The following is a 19323-nucleotide window of genomic DNA, read 5'->3' as shown; positions in this document are numbered from 1 at the left end:
ATCGTATGTTAGTCTATGCGAGTTCATCTCTTTTATGTCAAGAGGTCTATATATATATATTTGTATTAAATCTGAAATAATTCATACAAAGCGAATGGGAATGCCAAACAGTGATTCGTATAACTTAAACTATATAGATCACACTTATTGTGGGTTCTTTTCACGGGCCATCAAGGCATTGGAAATCATTAAGATGGTTATCGTTACAAGACGACAATGATCTCAGGCCAATAACAATTGGACGTCTAAGAACCATAGAGAATTTATAAATAAGAGAACGAACACATTCATCATACACGCACAGCACTAAATGACACCAAATTTGAATTAACTGCAACTTTAATACAAACAAAAGTTTGACAATAAATACACAAATAGTTTCACAAAATCGGCTAATTAAATATTACTGCATTGCCTAAATATTTTAGACGGTTCCGATAAACGTAACCGCGGTCGAAATATGCAGGTAAGGCACGGGGAAACTTAAACCTGGCTGTTTGTGCGTGTAAGGCAGATGTACTTTACCGGACGTGACGTTGTCGAACTGAAGCAACAAACGTGGCGACAAACTTCAGACGGCTTGGTTTTCAGGGGTGGCTCACATCACGAAAACGCTGTACAGTAACACAGCTGACACCAGGACGACCAGAGAGTAAATTCTCAATCCGGAGTTCAATGGTGACGTTATCTGTGTTATACCGAACTTCTGGTGGATCGTCCAACATGCCAACAAAGGCGAGATTTCTGGTTCAATTTATTGGGGAACATATGTAAATCAAGATGACACCTCTTTGTTTACACTGCTCATTTCTAATTGGTCGAAACCAGAAGAATTGCGAGAAGCTACCACATCAGGTGCGACCGGAATGTTATGCAAACTGACAGAAATGCAAAACAGAGTTTGTTGACCCGTCTAACCAAATTCACCAAAGTTTATTAATAAATATTAACCTCAAATTCATTCTGATTCTCGGGAATCAAGTCTTCGGTACCATAGTATTTGGAGACAAATCTCACCCCAGATAAATTCTTTGTCGTCCAATCAGGCTGCTCTCCTTGCGAAGAATGTAACAATTCGTGCATGCAATATATGTATTAAGTATTTCTTTATTTCTCCACCTATAACAAGTCACAAAGTATTCCCCTTTCTATGTAAATCACGTATGCATTTAAAAGTTATAAGCCTAACAGGGAGGGCGTAATACTTGGAAATCAATTAAACTTTGGATTCCTGACATATGTCCCGGGTTTGAGAGGTTACTATGGTAAAATAATTTTACAATAAGAACCTGCAGACAGCAGGGAAAACAAAGTTTAAGGCATCGATGTTAAAATGCATACATTAACCTATAAAACTATTAAGATGGACAATCTTCCCTCAATCTACGGCATTTCTGCTAAGAAAGTCGGCTCCGATATTATGGGACCCTTTGATAGCAATAACACGATAGCTGAAGGACTGGAGATACATTGCCCATCTCATAAGGCGTCCATTATTCATTTTAGATTTATTTAAATAAATAAGAGGTTGGTGGTCAGTTTCTATCCAGAATTCTTTCAGAAGCAAGTATTGTTGGAATTTTCTTAGCCCCAAATGACTGCCAGACATTCCTTCTCAACAACCGCATATCTAGATTCAGTCGAACTAAGTTTCCTACTTGCATAAGCAATCGGAAACGCAATTTCTTCGTCGTACTGCAGTAAAACAGCCCCCAATCCTTCATTAGAGACATCCGTTCTAAGAACAAATATTTTACGAAAATTCGGGAGGTGTAAAATACGATCAGAGTTCAATGCTTGTTTTAATTTAGTGAAGGCAGTTTGATGTACATCTTCCCATTTTAATTGTTTTGGTTGACCTTTTTTGTAAGGTCATGTAAAGGGGCGGCAATGGCTGCAAAATTGTTTTGGAGTGGTGGGGTCTAAAAATTATGATAAAATTTTTCTTCAAATATAAAAAGCTATTGTATGGGGTATCGTGAGCAAGTATTCTCCATGTTATTCTATGCTCAACACTTTTTTCCTTGAGTGACATGCTTACTTAGTTCTGTTGCATTTCGAGATTACGAAATGAGGCCGTGTGATTTCTTTATCTTGTTTTAAATTCATTTCATTTCGCTAGTTTTGCTGTCTGATCGCGTAACCTCCGGTATATGACGCCAAACTGCAAACACTTCTCATCCAGTGGGCATTCTGTTTGCTTCTGGCAATTGCATAGCTTTGTTTAATCTTTGTTTATCGATCGTGGTGTTCTTACCGGTCACAAGTTGGCGTTTGGTTTTACTTTCAATATTATCTTTTATATTGTTCATACAGCTATAGCAGACTTTGATGGTATTTCTGTTGAAAATTTCTCTGTTAATCCCGACCGGGATATTCTTTGTGATTGCGGGTGGATGTTTATTCTCCTTGTGTACGTAGACCCCATCAGTCCACACTGAACAAAAGGAATGAACTCGTATTACCACGCCGACATAGATCAAAGACACTATTATGTGACACTTAAACCCGTACGTTTTAATTTATTTAATATTTTAATTAATATGTTAATTTTCGAAGTTTATAATATATGTTGGTTGGTGCAGTGAATTATTAAACACAAGCGCCTGATGAGTGAGGTACTTGTACCTTACGAAGCAGTGCTGCCGAGTTTTAACATTCATGTAGTTCTGTCTTAATTCATCTATTACCGTTTCGTTTGTATTTAGCACTTTTGCTTTGGGATAATCGACTTTTGTATCTACACGATATATGCATATATCAAGAATTGGTATAACATTTATTACATAACCAAATGTCACTTCAATAACTAAACAACATGTCTTATCGTCTGCAACATCATTGCATAAATTACCGGAGGCTCATTTCCAAATGTATGCTAAGACATTGTAAATGTTGTAACACCGATAATTACACATATATTACATCGTCACTTTTCTGATTTGAGCAATAACCTCAATGAAAATGACGAACTAGTTGCCCTATTAAATTCTTATAATCTAACGATGTTCATTGCAGCATAAAAATCATATTCTCCCAATTAGATAATACAAAATATATTTGAATTACACTTTTTATTACGTATATATATATTAGCATTGTAATGTTACGAAGGTTACGGCCACTAATCCAGGATGGTCGATACTGCCAATTACACCCGTTGAATATACAGTTTCGTTTCGAGAACTGAGCCAGTATTTGTTGAGTCCATATTTGTGAATAAATCTTATTTGCAAATGGAAAACTATTTCGGTGGCTTTCTCATTCTCATCAAGATCGCGGTGGTCATTTTGTGAATGACGTATATCGTTATGTTATAATCGTTTGTTTTGTTTTTCAATTGCCCATTACGCACCCTGTACCTTAGCTATTAAGAAAACAGCGACAATACCCAACCCTGACTGCATGCAAATCTATTTCTGCATACTCGAGAGCGAGAGCCTACTCAATGAAACTGTGATTTACTGACGTCATAATCAATGACTTGCTCAAAATGGTTTCCGAGAATTCCGATGCTTTGACCAAAATCTCATCCCACATAACTGAGATCCAGGATTATATTTGCCATGTCAATTATATTACGGGCACCTGTCGCCTTGTGAGGTGGATATGTATTAATTGCGATTTATTCATTATTTGATGCAACGCTGAGAAACTTTGGACAATGAATTCGACCAGGCATGGATATCAGAGGTTATTGCAAAGCCATGTAAAGTAGTTCCGAATATAAATCTGATTGATCTGGCGAAATGTACGACATGTTTGGTTATCACTAAACCTTCACTTGCAATACTAGTAACAAAAGCAAGTCAGGAAGAACAAAATTGACACTCAGTTTCTGTTGCCAGGCATATTTAAACAAACTAAAAAATTAGGAATGTCTTGATACCAAAGTTAGCAATTATTTTGCTTATGTATTACTATGAAGTTATTACGAGGATACCTCAGAGTATGCACGACGAAGACAGTACAGCGGAATTATCGATCGAATATTATAATTAACTAGCTAAATTTATGAATAAGTAAGAAAACATCCATGTCATTCAGAGTCAACTTCGCCAGCCAAGGACCATTTATTCGGCCGAAGCCTCCACATTTACCCTTGACAGATTTCATCACTATTTACTGTATGTCGCACGCCCTGAAACGATTATAAGATTCACTTGGTCTCATTTGGATTACCCAATCAGAACTCACGATAGAAACGACACATTACTTGGTAATGGAGCTAGCTCGGTTGAATATAATAATCAACGTGTGATACAGCCTCGTGGGCCGGTTATGAATGGCCGGCTTCAGCGAAACGATGCGATTCGAACGATGAATCAGAGTATGCTGACGGTTATTAGCGACACATATTAACTATAATTAAAGCGCGGTGGTCGTCGCGCAGCGCGTGTTTGAATTTCATGTAAATAAACAATGTATTTTACACGCGTTGTATACGTCGCTATGAGTCCCATATCGAACAGAACGCGGCACGACGACTGCCGCACTTTAATTACTTAGATAACACTTCAAATCAGTATACGAGTAATTCCTGTTTCTTGACAATATGCAAAGAGTAAACCCGCTATTAGTAGTGGCGCCATTTATAATACGAATCAAAGAGGCATGCCTAATGTAATGTACAACATACTAGCAATCGCCAGCACTATCACCACGTGACGTGAAAGCTTACATATTTCAGATTCAGATTTCAGATGCTTACTATAAATTCAGGCCATCGTATCCAACGGCAGTAGTTGAACGTATTATAACTTTTCTTGGGCACAAGGTAATCCGAATTATCTCAAAATTGTAAACATTATGAAATGTCGCTATGTAAGGTTGACTTTATATTCATATTGTCTGTCATTCAAACAGTGCCACGTTTGTAGTGTCGATTATCAAAAGAAGACTGACTCAAAAAGACGCAATGTTTGTACTTTATGTCATCTAGACTGAGACTGCCTCACACACACACACACACACACCCACACACACACACACACACACACACACAACTTTTGTAATGTACAAAGATTGGCCCGAACAGACCAGACCATCTTGGGGGGGGGATAGTTCACGCAGACCCGACATGTTTAACCTGCGTGTTGTTTAAAACATGCAGTGAGTGATGTATTCAACGAAATGATTGATTATCCCGAAATAGCACATCAATGCATGGAGAATGCCATATTTGCTAATGGAATAAACCACGTTTTATCTAAGCTCTACTAATTTAAAATAGGGGATTTCAGGTCAATGATGTCATATTTATTTTCATTGTCAACAACACTGGACTCAGCACATTCAAGGTTTTTTCATAATCACCATGCCACTCTCTGAGACATACCAATATGCCACAGGGGAGACAGGGTGTATGTATCTCAAATTCTGCTGACAACACGATCCAGTGAATGTATCAGCAGTCTAAACATAAACATGTGTATTAAGTTGTTGCAAAGTATCCAAACATGTGTACTTTTCATTCATACATCAAGGGCTATGTTTTCTAAAAGTACTAGTACATTGTGACCATTTCACCATATCAAACTTCATCATTTTATTATTATTGGGCCACTTTTACGTATTGTAATTTGAGCATGGTTACAACATTATTTGATTTGTATTGTGTTATAATTTGACCTTACTTTATTTATTACTTTATTTATTTATTTACGTCTTTATTTGAACGTTTTACAATGATTCCACATATTCCACGTCATTATTGTGCAATTTTTACAGTTTTTACACAATGTCGTTGCTTACATAGTCATCATTAATTATTCTTCACAAGGCGAATTCTCAGATAACACGTCAGGTGATGCAATAGAATAGAATAGAATAGAATAGAACAGAATTTGCAATCGAAGCTACTAAAATACTGACAGCAGAATCACCTAAGTAAAATTATGTTGCATTAAAAAGTATGCTGGTATGAGGAAACACACCCGAAATAAGCCATTCCAATTCAAGGGAATGATTGAGGTCAATGAAGTTTTTATTTTATAAAAGATAAATCGAACTTTGAATAAGTTGCTCTACTTGTTTTGCATTTATCAGTTACCTTCTAAACTTAATAATGCGATGATTTTTTTTTAAAACAAAAACACATAGTGATATTTGAGTTAGATTCAGGAATACCCGACTATTTTAATTTAACACTATTCAGGATTGAATAAAAAGGGTACACTTTGCCAGAGACCACTTGAAATACGTTGTAAAGTGTTAGTTAATTAAGTTTTGAAAATTAAATTAAATTGTGCACCACTGGTACTCCCACTGCTGTTACCAAAATAGAACAGCCATTACAAGAGATGTGCTGGAGTGGTACAATTAAAACAGAGAGGCGATGCAACTTATCTGCTACTCTATGTGTAACATCTTCCCGCTACCACCACCCCACCCCAAACTCATCCTTCAAAAAAACGAGAAAATGCATGTCCATTGAGAAAAGGTGACAGTACCACGCCGTAGTTCGTTGTTTGTTAACAGAATTTATTGATGGAAGCTGCGCATGCGTCAACTAAAGTAACATCGGAACCGGACGGCTCAAAAAAACAGAAGAAATTTAACCCGCCGAGAGGAAAATACGGAAGTAATATGTCACCGAGGGTTGGCATGAAAGCAGATGGAGCAAAGGGAGCCGAGAAACAGGACAGGAAAGTGGACGAAATGCTATCGGCATCCAGTGAAAGTGCGGAAGGCCAGAATAAAATAATACAAGATGGCGACCTCCAAAAGGCAATGAAGTTATCCAGTAAAGATCGGTCGGAAATGATGTTGAGATTGCTTTTCTCGATAAGGGAGGCAGTAGACAAGATTGAACCTATGAATCGGCAGATTGAGGAGACAAAACATAAAGTCTCGGAATTAGAAGAATCATTAAATCATATCTACGAACGGGTAGAGGATATCGAAAAAAGAGACCGCAGCGGGGAGACACGTGACAAGATGGTGGACAAACTGAAATTAAAAGTCCGGGAAATGGAAACCAGACTGAGTGATTCAGAAAACAAGAACGACGATTTGGAAAACAGATCGCGACGAATGAACTTAAACTTCCATAACTTCCCAGAAGGAGCAGAAAAACACGAGAAACCGTGTTCAGAATTTATAAAGAAATTCGTCTTGAATCATATGAAGGTCAGAGGTGTCGAAAACCACGTGGCCATTCAAAGAGCTCATAGAGTGCCTTCGTTTCCGTTGCGGTCTGGTAAGCCAAGACGCATAACAGTAGCATTTGTTGACGCAAGTGTATCAAGATCAATATTATTTGCAGCTCCAGGCACACTTAAGAACAACAAGTTCGAAGGAAAGGACATCTTCATAACAGATGACGTGAGTCAAAAAATTATCCAAGATAGGAAAAGATTGATGAACCTTCGTAAAGACTACCAGAAGGAGAATCCAAATAAAAAGAGTTATATCTCATGGAGGGTTCCAGCTACGTGCATGATAGAAGTAGAAGGAAAAATGAAAGCGATTATGGTGAAAGATCTAGAGGAATGAAAGACCACGAGAAAGGAAAGAAGAAGAAAAGCCTAAGAACTTTGTAAGTTTTATCAGCTATCACAGTGTTGAACAGTTCTATAAGGATTTTTGGAAAAATTTTTTATTATCTTGTAAGCTAATTCCTTGGTGCTATATATGAAGTGGTACTATCTGAGTTAAAGGCGGAGAGAATAAGGATTAAAATAATGAGGTTACCGAGCCGTCCAATAGCGCAGTATCTTGCCTTAAATATCTTAGATTATGTCTATGTTGTTTTTACCGTTTCTTTTGTTAGTATGTTTTTTAGTGTTTTGTGTTCACGAAAAATGGGTGCTACTATTCTTAGGAAATTCCTGTAAAAGCCAAAATATTATGTATGGACTTACAGTTATCAATTCTATCACTTAATACGAGAGGGATGAGAGATTTTAAAAAGAGAAAAAAGATATCTAATTTGATAAAAGCAAAAAAAGTGGATGTGGTTTTCTTGCAGGAAACACACAGTGTGCCAGCGGATGAACAATTTTGGTCAGCTCAATTTAGGGGCAAAATCTGGTATTCACATGGCTCTAATAACAGTAAGGGGGTAATGATTATTGACCGGAATTTAGCTTTGGAGGCTTTAAATATTGTACAAGATAATGAGGGTAGACTTCTTGTTGTTGAATGCAAGATCAATGGATCGCCTTTAATCTTAATGAATACTTATGCACCAAACAGAGAATCGGAACATAAACAATTCTTAGGAAATTTGAGGGATAGACTTGTGGATTTAAATATAAACCCAGACTGTGCAGTTATATGGGGAGGGGACTTAAATTTCACAGTAAACAACATGTTAGATCGATCGGGCAGTGATGCAAGACCTTGGAAGCACTCCATTAAAATATTTAATGATGTCTTAGACCAGTTTAATTTGATAGATATATGGAGGGTCAGAAACCAGAATAAAAAACATTTCACCTGGCGACGCAGGCATCCTTTCATACAACAGAGTAGATTAGACTATTTCATAATATCGGATGTTTTACAAAATGTAACAAAGAAAATAGAAATAATACCAGGAATAGCCTCAGACCACTCAGCAATAGTATTAAGTATTGATGATAAAACTCAGAAACGTGGGCCTGCCTACTGGAGATTTAATTCAGCTTTAACAAGAGATGAAAAGTATAATAATATATTAAAAGATAAAATAAATGAAAGGACAGAGGAAATGAAAGAGATAGAGGATAAAAGATTGTTATGGGATATGATTAAATATAAAATTAGAAATGTTACAATTGAATACAGTAAGAAAAAGTCCAAAGAAAATAAAGAAAATTTAAAGCAATTAGAAAATAAAATAAGGGTAGCACAGATCAGCTGTTCGGTTAATCCTAATACGGAAAATTATTCAATCCTTGAAGATTTAACTAGAGAATTAGAAGAACTCTATAATGTTATAACAGAAGGCTCAATCATACGCTCTAGAGCGATATGGTATGAGAAGGGTGAGAAGAACAACAAGTATTTTTTGAGCCTGGAGAGAGCAAACAAGAAAAGATCTACTATTAAACAGCTGAGAACAAGTGAATTTACAGAGATTAGCCAAGAACAGGACATTTTAAAAGAAATTAAATCATTTTATACAAATCTGTACAGACAAGAAAATCTTAATAGACAGGAAATTGAAAGGTTTCTGCAAAATCTGGATATTCCTAGGCTATCTGATCGGTCACAAGATATATGTGAAGGAAAATTGGGGACAGGAGAGGTATTTAATATTTTACCACAAATGAAGGAAAATAAAAGTCCCGGGAATGACGGGTTGACGGTTGATTCACTTAACTATGCGTTTGACAAGGGTGAATTCTCAGAGTCCCAAAAACAAAGTATGATAACCCTAATTGAAAAGTCTGGTCGGGATAAATTATATCTGAAGAACTGGCGCCCCATTTCCCTAATGAACGTAGACATCAAAATGGCCTCCAAGTGTCTTGCGAAACGTCTTGAACAAGTAATACCCCAGTTAATAGGTCCTGCACAGGCGGCCTTTGTTAAAGGACGTAATATAAATGATTATGTAAGATTGATAGATGAGATATACCATTATACAAGGGAAGCCAATCTGGGAAGTATCCTACTGGCAATAGACTTTGAAAAAGCGTTTGACACGGTAAATTGGGTGTATCTTTTCAGAGTTATTGAACAATTTAATTTTGGGCCAACATTCTATAAATGGATAACTACACTGTACAGTAATATTAAAGGGTGCGTAATGAACAATGGGTTCAGTACAGGCTATTTTGAATTGAGAAGGGGAGTGAGACAAGGTGATCCCTTGTCTCCAATGTTATTTGTGTTAGCTTTAGAACCTTTATTGCTAGCAATAAAAAAAGCCATGATACATCCGGAATTAAAATACGGGAAACCGAAATTAGAGCTGCAGCATTTGCTGATGATATGACGTGTTTTGTATCAAATGTGGAATCCGCTGGCGCACTGTTTGCCTTGCTTAATATATTTAGATCTTGTTCAGGGCTGAAAATAAATAAAGAAAAATCAGAGGGAGCTTGGTTAGGAAAATGGAGAAATAAAAAGGAAAGCATGTTCGCGGTGAAGTGGCCCACGTCTCCCATCAAAATAGTGGGAATTCATTTTTCGTATGATAAAAGGGAAAATTATGCAAGAGATGTCAATAAGGCAGTGAGTAACATGAAAATGATCTTCAATTCTTGGAAACGAAGAAAACTGTCCTTATTTGGAAAAGTTCTGATTATAAAAACATTTGGAATATCACAATTCTCGTATATTCTAAATTCAATTACCCTGAAAAAACAGACTATTCAGGAAGTGCATAAAATTACGTATGAATTCCTGTGGGAAGGCAAAGACAAAATAGCTAGAAGTACAATGATGGGAGGCGTGGGCCAGGGAGGTCTGGCTATGCCGAACCTGTATATCATGAAAAAACAACAAAGGATCCTTTGGATCAAACATTACTTAGATCCGGACGTTAACCATCCCTGGAAACTCTTTCTAGACAAGCAGCTTGAACCAGTGGGAGGGGAAATGATCTTCAGGTGCAATTATAATACTAAGGTTTTGCCGGTGAAACTGAGTGAATTTGTCACAGAGACCTTAGATATATGGGCACAAGAAATTGAAGTTTATAAACAGGGTAAAGATCAAATCATATGGAATAATGAAAAAATACTGATTGGGGGAAAATCGGTATATATGGAGGACTTCGTCCGAAATGGAATAATTGAAAGTATCTGATCTTTTTGACGCAAATGGTTTGATACCGTGGCAGTCAATAGCACAGGAGGAATTTACCCTAATACATAAATTAAGATGGCTAGGTTTAGCATCAGCTAAACCTGGGGATCTAAAGTATGGGGAAGCAGATCTGGAATCTACTTATTTCAAAATTACAGGAATTCCTATGGATCTGGAAACCTTAACTAAGAAAGCTATCAAAAATGAGTTATGTGAAAAGTCATTTGTTATTCCTACAAGCCAAAACAAACTACAAATGGAATTGAGGGAGGGGTGCATGGAATGGGGAAAAAGATATAAACTTATGATGAAAATGACAACTGAAAGCAAAATGAGAGAATCCCAGTTCAAGCTCCTTCATAATATTTTATATACAAACCAAAAATTACACAAAATAAACCCTCAGAAGTATGGCAGCCCACAGTGTACGTTCTGTGACGGGGAAGCCGAAAGCTATGAACATCTGTTTTATGAATGTCAATATGTTATATCTCTCTGGAGTGAAATCCTCTTTTGGTGGGGGGAACCACTTAAATTAAAGTCACCACCAAGTAGATTGTGTATGATTATATCTAACCCAGATGATACTTTGATTGTAAACTTTATATCTCTGTTGGTAAGAAAACATGTATACTTTTGTAAAATGAAGGAAATGAAGCCAAATTTCGTTGGCTTCCTATCTTACTGTAAAAGAATTTACCAATGTGAAAATTATATTGCAAAAAAGTACAATAAGATGGTTTCACATCTAAAAAAGTGGTCTCCTTTGTTATCATATGTAAGATAAAAAGAGGTACTACTCTATATGTATAATAGAATACAGGAAAGAACAACAATGTAATTTCATAACAATGTAATGTATCAATGAAGCGCCTAATAAAAAGTATATAAAAACACAAAAAAACAGAATTTATTCACTTGATCAATAATTCGGGAATGGATTGTTGGCATTAAACTCACCCCATAGGTTTAATTGTATTGCGTCACAAATGATTGTCGTATATTGTCTTACAAAACAGAGTTCCGGTCCCTACAACCTGGCTGTTGATGTGGGATGTGGTTCTGGACAAAGTACTAGACTGCTATGCGACCATTTTGAGAAAGTCATTGGTTACGATGTCAGTGAATCACAAGTACAATATGCTGTGGAGAGTAACCACTCCACAAATATCGAATATAAGTAAGTTAAAAAATACAAGTGTATTACATTATAGTATTTTATAACCTCGAACAGAATATGTTGGCCGTTTTGTGACTTGTTACGAACTCTTGTCAAGCACGCGCGCATTGTTTGCTGTGTCAGTTCGCAGTAATTCGCAATGTACCATTAACACCTAGAAATACTGGTGAAAAACATACAAGTCAGTATAGATAGCTGGAGGATTGAATACGTTTTCCGCCTCGCAGTGTACATGCAATAACACACATGATATATTCTGGCTTTGGCTGTAAGCCATAAATTTTAATTTTACATGATGACGTACTGGGAAATTTAGAATTTGCATCACCGGGTTTAGTTCAACATTGGGCAAGTAATTGAAGGAAGAAAATTGAATTGGCGTTACATCGAGCGGGCTCTCCGCTCCACCAAACGTACAGCAATACAATTTTTCTTTTCGCAATGATTTAAGCAAGTTTTCTCATATATATTATGGTTATGTACTTTCAAGTGAAAAAAAATACTAATATAAATACTTTGGATAGACCTGTTAAAATGTGTCCCAGGATATTTCAATATTTGACATCACTACCAGTTAGTGTGTTCAATATAAAAATAAGGAAATTATAGTCAATGGTTATTATTTTTTCAGGCTTGGTAGTGCTGAAAACATACCTGTAGCGGACAGTACAGTAGATCTTGTGACGTCAGCAACCGCTTCAAATTGGTTTGATGAACAACATTTTTATAACGAGGTTGATAGGATTTTAAAGCCAAATGGATGTGTTGCTATTTACGGCTACGCTCACGCACTGTTTCATATGAATATACATGGGAAGCGACTGCAAAATGTTTTTGATGAGGTTTGTATTGGAAGTCTGTCCCAGTATTCTCTGAATATGTATCTATATTAAAACAAAATTTGATATTGTGTTTAACCATATTAAACACATAGTTGCCCTTGGCAATTCATAAAAGTGTGCATATATATTTTTCAATTGTGAACACAAATATAATTACGGACCAAACTGAAAACTTGGTAATATATACTTTTCTTGAATTTAGTTAAAGTACAAGATATCGGGTGAGTATGGGACAGCCGAGAGTCATTATGGAGAAATTAAACTGCCATATGCAGAGTCAGAGAGGTAGGCTTCAGCAGTTATAGTACATGTCAAAATCTCCCCCAAGCATGCACGTAAAAAAGCACATGTCCTCATATGATACAATACAGCCTGTGTAGGTTTAAGTAGATTAATAGCAATGCCCAATTTACATTGTAAAATTGGTTTGTGTATATTCTAATACTATTGTTTATTACAATATCTATTCCATGTATTGTGTTCTATAGGGTTGATACTATATCAATTGAGCGCGACTACACTGTTGCAGATTTTGCCGGTTTTTTTAAGTCCCGACCAGGATATTATGCATATCAGGATAACAATCCACAGTATCGTGGTACACTAGACAATCTATTGGTGCAAAAGTACGTCGCAAATCATAAATCTCATTAATTGATTATTTTCATGAGAAGTTATGTATTGTTCCTTTCAGTGAATTAGTGTGGTGACTTAGTTGATATCGGTGATGGAAGTAGTGAGTGAGTTTATTGATATGAGTTACCGAGTGCAGTGTATTCGTTGAATACATGTAGTGAGTTGGATGATATTGGTGAGTAAATAAGTATATTATACAGTATTTTTTTTGTTGTTTATTTTTTTCAGATTCATGAGTGTCTTTGATGATGTTAATACTCCACCCGAAAAGACAGTTATGCACGTAACATTCCCACTTTACCTGTTTCTTGGCAGAAAGCTCTAATATGTTTGGAGCCATTATAACTATGATAAGAGTTACGTTAGGTGCTGAACTGTAGGTATTGTTAAGGTTACAGCTGTTGTACATTGTTCTTATGTCGATTTAACGTCATCTTAAATAATTATATCTATCATTGAAAAAAATATTTTCTTTATCGGGCAATAGATTATTACTCTTATTGTTAATAGAATATAATTATTATTACATGTATTACATTTTGAACGCAGCGGTGGTGCTGTTTTTTACATGTCTTGGAAATTAGATAAAGATTTTCTTCTGGGGAATTAAATATTCACTTGTTTTGGAATATTTTGACAGCTTTATAGAGGACCGCTCATGGTATGTCAGGTTTGTTTATTTTGCCCACTGAGAAGCTATTGTATAGTTAAAATACAAGGGGTGATTAACCTTGTCAAACAATATCGTAGCACAAGACACAGGAAAGCAAGTTGAAAAGACGGACACCAAATTGAAACGATGGCCCCCAAACTGTCCTGAGTCTGTCCAATTTATAGGCATGATTCAGTGCCACCACCTGGGTTTCCACATAAGCCAATCAGAATGTGATCTTGCTAGCAGCTGTGTCACGTAGGCAACTCAGTAGATCATAAACATCCTTTGTTATTCAAACAACAGCACACCTGGTAGATTCCAACTCTCCTTCCAAAGTTATAAACACCCTTTGTTATGTAAATCACAAGCACACCTGGTAGATTCCAACTGTCCTTCCAGAGTTGAAAACAAGTATGACCTATCAATCACCTTTATGACAGTTATCACAATGCACACCGTTTCATCCCATGATTTTAGCAAACTTCCATTTGCAGGGTTTGAGGTAATATGACAAAAACATAAAATAAAGGATGCTGACAAACCTACACCAAATGTGGCCAATCCTACACTAACTGTGATTAACCTACACCAAATATGACCATTCAAACACTAACTGTGATTAACCTACACCAAATATGACCAATCATACACTAACTGTGATTAACATTCGCCAACAATAGCTGAATCTGGCAATTGATTAAAGTTTTGAGATCCTTTAAGTTAAGACTATTAAAATTAGACTAATTATTAAAACAAAAAAATGATTGAAAATCCGTGTTTTGCCATTTAATTTTTTTGTTTCTTTGAATGACTAAAGCTAGAATAAAACAAAAAATAATTTGCTTAGAACAAGCTAGTTGTTTAAGGTGAGAACAAATGTGCGCAAGAATAGCCAGTGTCATAAAGATTGGCACACATTTTCCCTGTGATATTTTGAGGTCAAAGGTCAGGGTCACAGTATGAGTTTATGTCTGTTTTGTATATAACTACAGAGGGAAAATAACCAGGACCTGCAGAAATGGCAAACATGTTCCCCATGCGACTCACAACAGCTGGGCGCATGTTCGCGTCAAAAGGTCAAAGGGTAAAATTCACATTATTGATTTATGTATATTTTATTCCGAGCTACAAGGGGAAATATCTAGGAACTTAAAAACGTATGTTTCTCACGATTCACAAGACCTTTCTACATTTTAAGGTCAAAGTCACAGTTAGACTTGTATGTTTGTTTGTTTTTTTGTCAAAGGTCTGTGTTTATGCATGTTCAAAATTGGGCTACAAGGGGTAATAGCTACGAACTTCAAACTTGGCATACAGTTTCTTCATGCAACCCACATGACATAAGGATTTACAAGGACAATAAGTCAATGATAACAGTATATATGTGAATGTATGTTCACAATTATAGCTATCAGGGAAAGATTGTATTGTCTTTAAAACTAAATTTATAGTGGTAGATTTGATTATCTGTCAACCCAAAACGAAAAACGTGTCACAGCTGTTGTCATATTCATTTACACTTCTGACAAAGTATTTTGTCTCCCTTCAACGTAGCAGCAAAATTTTTCGACTTTCTTTAAAGCTGGTATAGTTACTGCAAATATCTGGCACAATATGTATACTTTGCAATGTCATTCCAACTAGCTGATATGCTACGTGTCCAAAAATGTTTCTGTACAGTTTGTTGACGGATGACGACAGACAAAACGATTTTCGTATGAATAGCTCTGCGCTGTCACCTACGGTGACGGGAGAGGTAGAAACCTATTTAGTCTTTGTTCCTCAATAAATACTTACATGCACTCTATTAATCGCAGTATTCCTTATCAAATAATACAACATGAATTGTTTAAAATTTTCCAAAAATAGTACAACATTATATCCAAGTCAAATTTAGCAAGAGGTGAAGTGATAGAAAGTGAACTTGTGAAAATCTCATTCAGCACTGTTACAGTAGTATTTTGTGATATTGTATGCAGCAAACTGCTTGATTCTTCACACACCAATCTGAACACCAATTCATATTAAACATCTGCAGAATCCCTTGATTGGTGGGCGAGATATAGCAGTCGAAATAATGTCCGAAGGGGCAATAAATTACTAGTACTCTCCACAGTACTATAGTTTTTAATGTTTGACGGTTAATTTCTTTCTTCTTTTGTGGGAGGGGGCAAGACATTTTTCGAGTTCACCTGCAGTTTACAATCTTATCTTTTACTTAGTGCTAAGCAACTATGTACGTACGAATATATAGAGGCCTATACTGTAATTGTATGATCAATATTTTATTACTGCTGGCATATATATTTTGAATACCACAACGTAAGCATAGTAAAGCAGTCGTAGATACGTACGCGTAGGGGAGGTCATTGTGTCTCCGTACAATACAATACGTACAATACAATAAACATGTTGCAGGTGCGCACAATGTTCGATTCCCGGTCATTAACCGAATAGCACGTGATCTTCTCATGGTATTTCTAGGGCAGTGACTGACCAGCTCTCTCGTCCTGCGACTAGAAACCCCTATTCGGTAATTGGAAATTGGAAATTGGCGTGAAATGAAATATGTCCTAAGTTGCTGGCCTCAGTTACGGTGCGGCGATGTGTGACTTCCTGTCCTTGACCCAGTTTAACTTACCTCAAGCGCTATCAACTAGCCTCACAAACTACAAAAATAACAGACAAGACACAGACGCTTCCAGCATGCAAGCGTAACAAAAAAATATACAGTTGTAAATGATAAGTCAATTTTTTCACTCTTATCTCGCAACATGTCGACAACTGGCAGCTTCTAGTGTTATACTGGTAAATATTTTTTTACGCATTTTTTTTTCTTCAACGGTATTTTAATTAACGTCACTTTCATAAAACGGGCATTATCTCCGTTCGTGTTTTCTGGTTGGTCAGACAGATTGAAAAGTAATTAGCTCCCACAGTTTTTGTCAGTTTGTCTTGACATTTTCACACTATTTTGACAACGTCTCTACGAACAAAAGGACGTCTGGGCTTATTTTTAAAGCTGTGCATTCTCGAACAATGACATTCGAAGTGTGAAATGAATATACGGCACACGTCCTGCTTGACAACTTTGTAATATGAAAACATACTATATACAAGCCTGGACCGACGCCAATTTGTTAATGAACAACTGATAAACGTTGTGTGAAAGTTTCACTTGAAATAAACAATAATTGTGAAAGCTATTAGATTTGAACTTCCCTTGTAAACTGAAAAATACACAAGTGGAGATAATGGCATAATCATTCACTCAGTAAGAAGTTTGCTAATGCCCATAATTAAAATGGCTGTAACAGTTTCAAATTTAAACTTATTATCGTTTTGTAAAAAGTAACTATAGAGTCATTACTTTTTCACCATGTTTCTTTTCGATAATTTATGTACAGCCTTGCTAAAACTTGCTAAGTATTCAAAAGAAAAAAATTTAAAATCGTATGAGAATTTTAACAGTCTATAGCCAAGATTGTTTGGATAATAAAAAGCAAAAAACAATTCACTCCTAGGCAAAAATATAGACTGGCCAGGCGAAATTTGGAAAAGTGGAAATATGACGATGAGAGTAATATCAGGGGTAATTTCTTCTTCTCTGGGTTCTCCACACGTGTCAGGGGGGAATCTCGTCTCGTCTCTATATCGCGTCCCCTCGAGGTGATGGTTTGTGAAATACCGATCACAATTGAAATTATTTAGGTTTATATCCTCAGAATTAAACGTAGTCTGGTCCAGTCGACTGACGTTTCATTTTTGTTTTATACGATAATTCCTTCGGATTTTATAGAAGCTCTCTTGTTGACTACGATTTAACAAAATATATATAAAATTTCCATTTTCCAATTTTTTCTTGGCCAGTCTATATTAACTGGTTATTAAATTAACTATTGGGTCATTTCCCATCATAGCACTGTAAATTGAGTATGTTCGATCCCGACATTCAAACTATTGAACAGTTGGTATACTCGTACCGTTCATAAGAAGGAAAGAATAAATAATGGCTTGGTTAACTTTGAACACGGGCCTTGCTTCTTGCTTAAATTCTTTCTGTCGTTACCTCCATATATTCATCACTGAAAACAAGTGTTATTGCTAATTAACGGATTGCATTTATCGTATTAAAACAATAGAATCGGTAGCACACGCAGACTTTATCTAAACGTCTTCTGCGTGCCCGCAGAACCAACACACAGAACAACACGCAGAGAACAGTGTTGTGGTTTCTGCGTGCCCGCAAAACGATCCGTGGTACATCGTGGCCATTTCACAATGTAATCTCATCCTTACAATTAATTAAATAAAAATTTAGTATATTAGTCTTATTTTTGACTCGCTGTTAACATAACTCTGTACAATGGTATTGGTTATATATGAATTGGGTGCCATAGGATGGTACTTGATGGCCAACCAACCTAATCAAATATGTATTTTGCATTGTACGAGTGCAAAATAAGTTTTTAGGAAATTAGGATATTAGTACCAGCTGTTTTATAAAACTGCTGTAAAGTGGCAGTAAAATGAATTTGCGCGGTTTTTACGCTGCCACTTTCTGAATGATTTTGGAGCAGCAATGGATGCCGACCATTTAATTGTCCAGAATATGATTTTAAATGGCCGAACTTATAAAGAAATCAGTCTCGTATTGGAAAGCACGTTTCCGGGAAGGAGAGGTATCGAGGTGGAGTGGCGTGGTGAGTAGATTTCCTCCCCAGGACGCCGAGTTGGGCGTCGGTACGGAGAGGGAGTATGGTGTCGAGCGACCAACATAGTAAACCAAAATTAGAACACGTGATACTGGTGCAGACGACTATGGTCGAACAACCATGAAAAATAAATGGCGGGACTTTGGTGTTGCACATTTAGCACAGAAATAAAAGACACGCCCACAGTTGAACATACACGATGTGCCGCCATCCAATGGCGGGATGAGCGGCTTCCTTTGTGCACAATCTTCAAGGGTGAAACACGACGCACTTGCTAAGCCGCTCCAAAACTCGCCCACAGATACGCTTTTGAGGTACCAATACATACCCCCGCTTGGGACTCAAAAGTTACAGTTTATGTGCAGATAACGACCCCTTAAAGTGGCACCCGCTAAAAACCAAGCTCATTTTTGTATGATATAATTTACCGATCCGTGGTACATTTGGTTATTGATGAAATAGTAGGGCGCCACCAGACGGTCTGGCTTAGCAAGTGCGTCGTGTTTCTCTCATGAAGTTGACGCTGATTGTGCACAAAGGAAACCGCACTTC

At 36.6% G+C, this 19323-nt stretch overlaps 1 protein-coding gene across 1 annotated transcript; it reads left to right on the top strand.

Annotated features, from left to right (window-relative positions):
* Window positions 1-460: 460 nt before the first annotated feature.
* On the top strand, window positions 461-14030 carry LOC144342283 (putative methyltransferase DDB_G0268948). The gene is made up of 7 exons (XM_085508523.1): window positions 461-466; window positions 4691-4777; window positions 11763-11923; window positions 12555-12765; window positions 12968-13050; window positions 13254-13391; window positions 13630-14030. The coding sequence occupies exons 1-7, from the start codon at window positions 461-463 to the stop codon at window positions 13724-13726; spliced, it is 783 nt and encodes a 260-aa protein (XP_085364649.1). The 3' UTR covers window positions 13727-14030.
* Window positions 14031-19323: the final 5293 nt, after the last annotated feature.

Source organism: Saccoglossus kowalevskii, chromosome 15, assembly GCF_978046115.1.
Source record: "Saccoglossus kowalevskii chromosome 15, keSacKowa6.1, whole genome shotgun sequence".
Lineage (NCBI taxonomy): Eukaryota > Metazoa > Hemichordata > Enteropneusta > Harrimaniidae > Saccoglossus > Saccoglossus kowalevskii.
The sequence above is the reverse complement of the archived record's forward strand: the minus strand, read 5'-3'. Positions and strand labels throughout refer to the sequence as shown.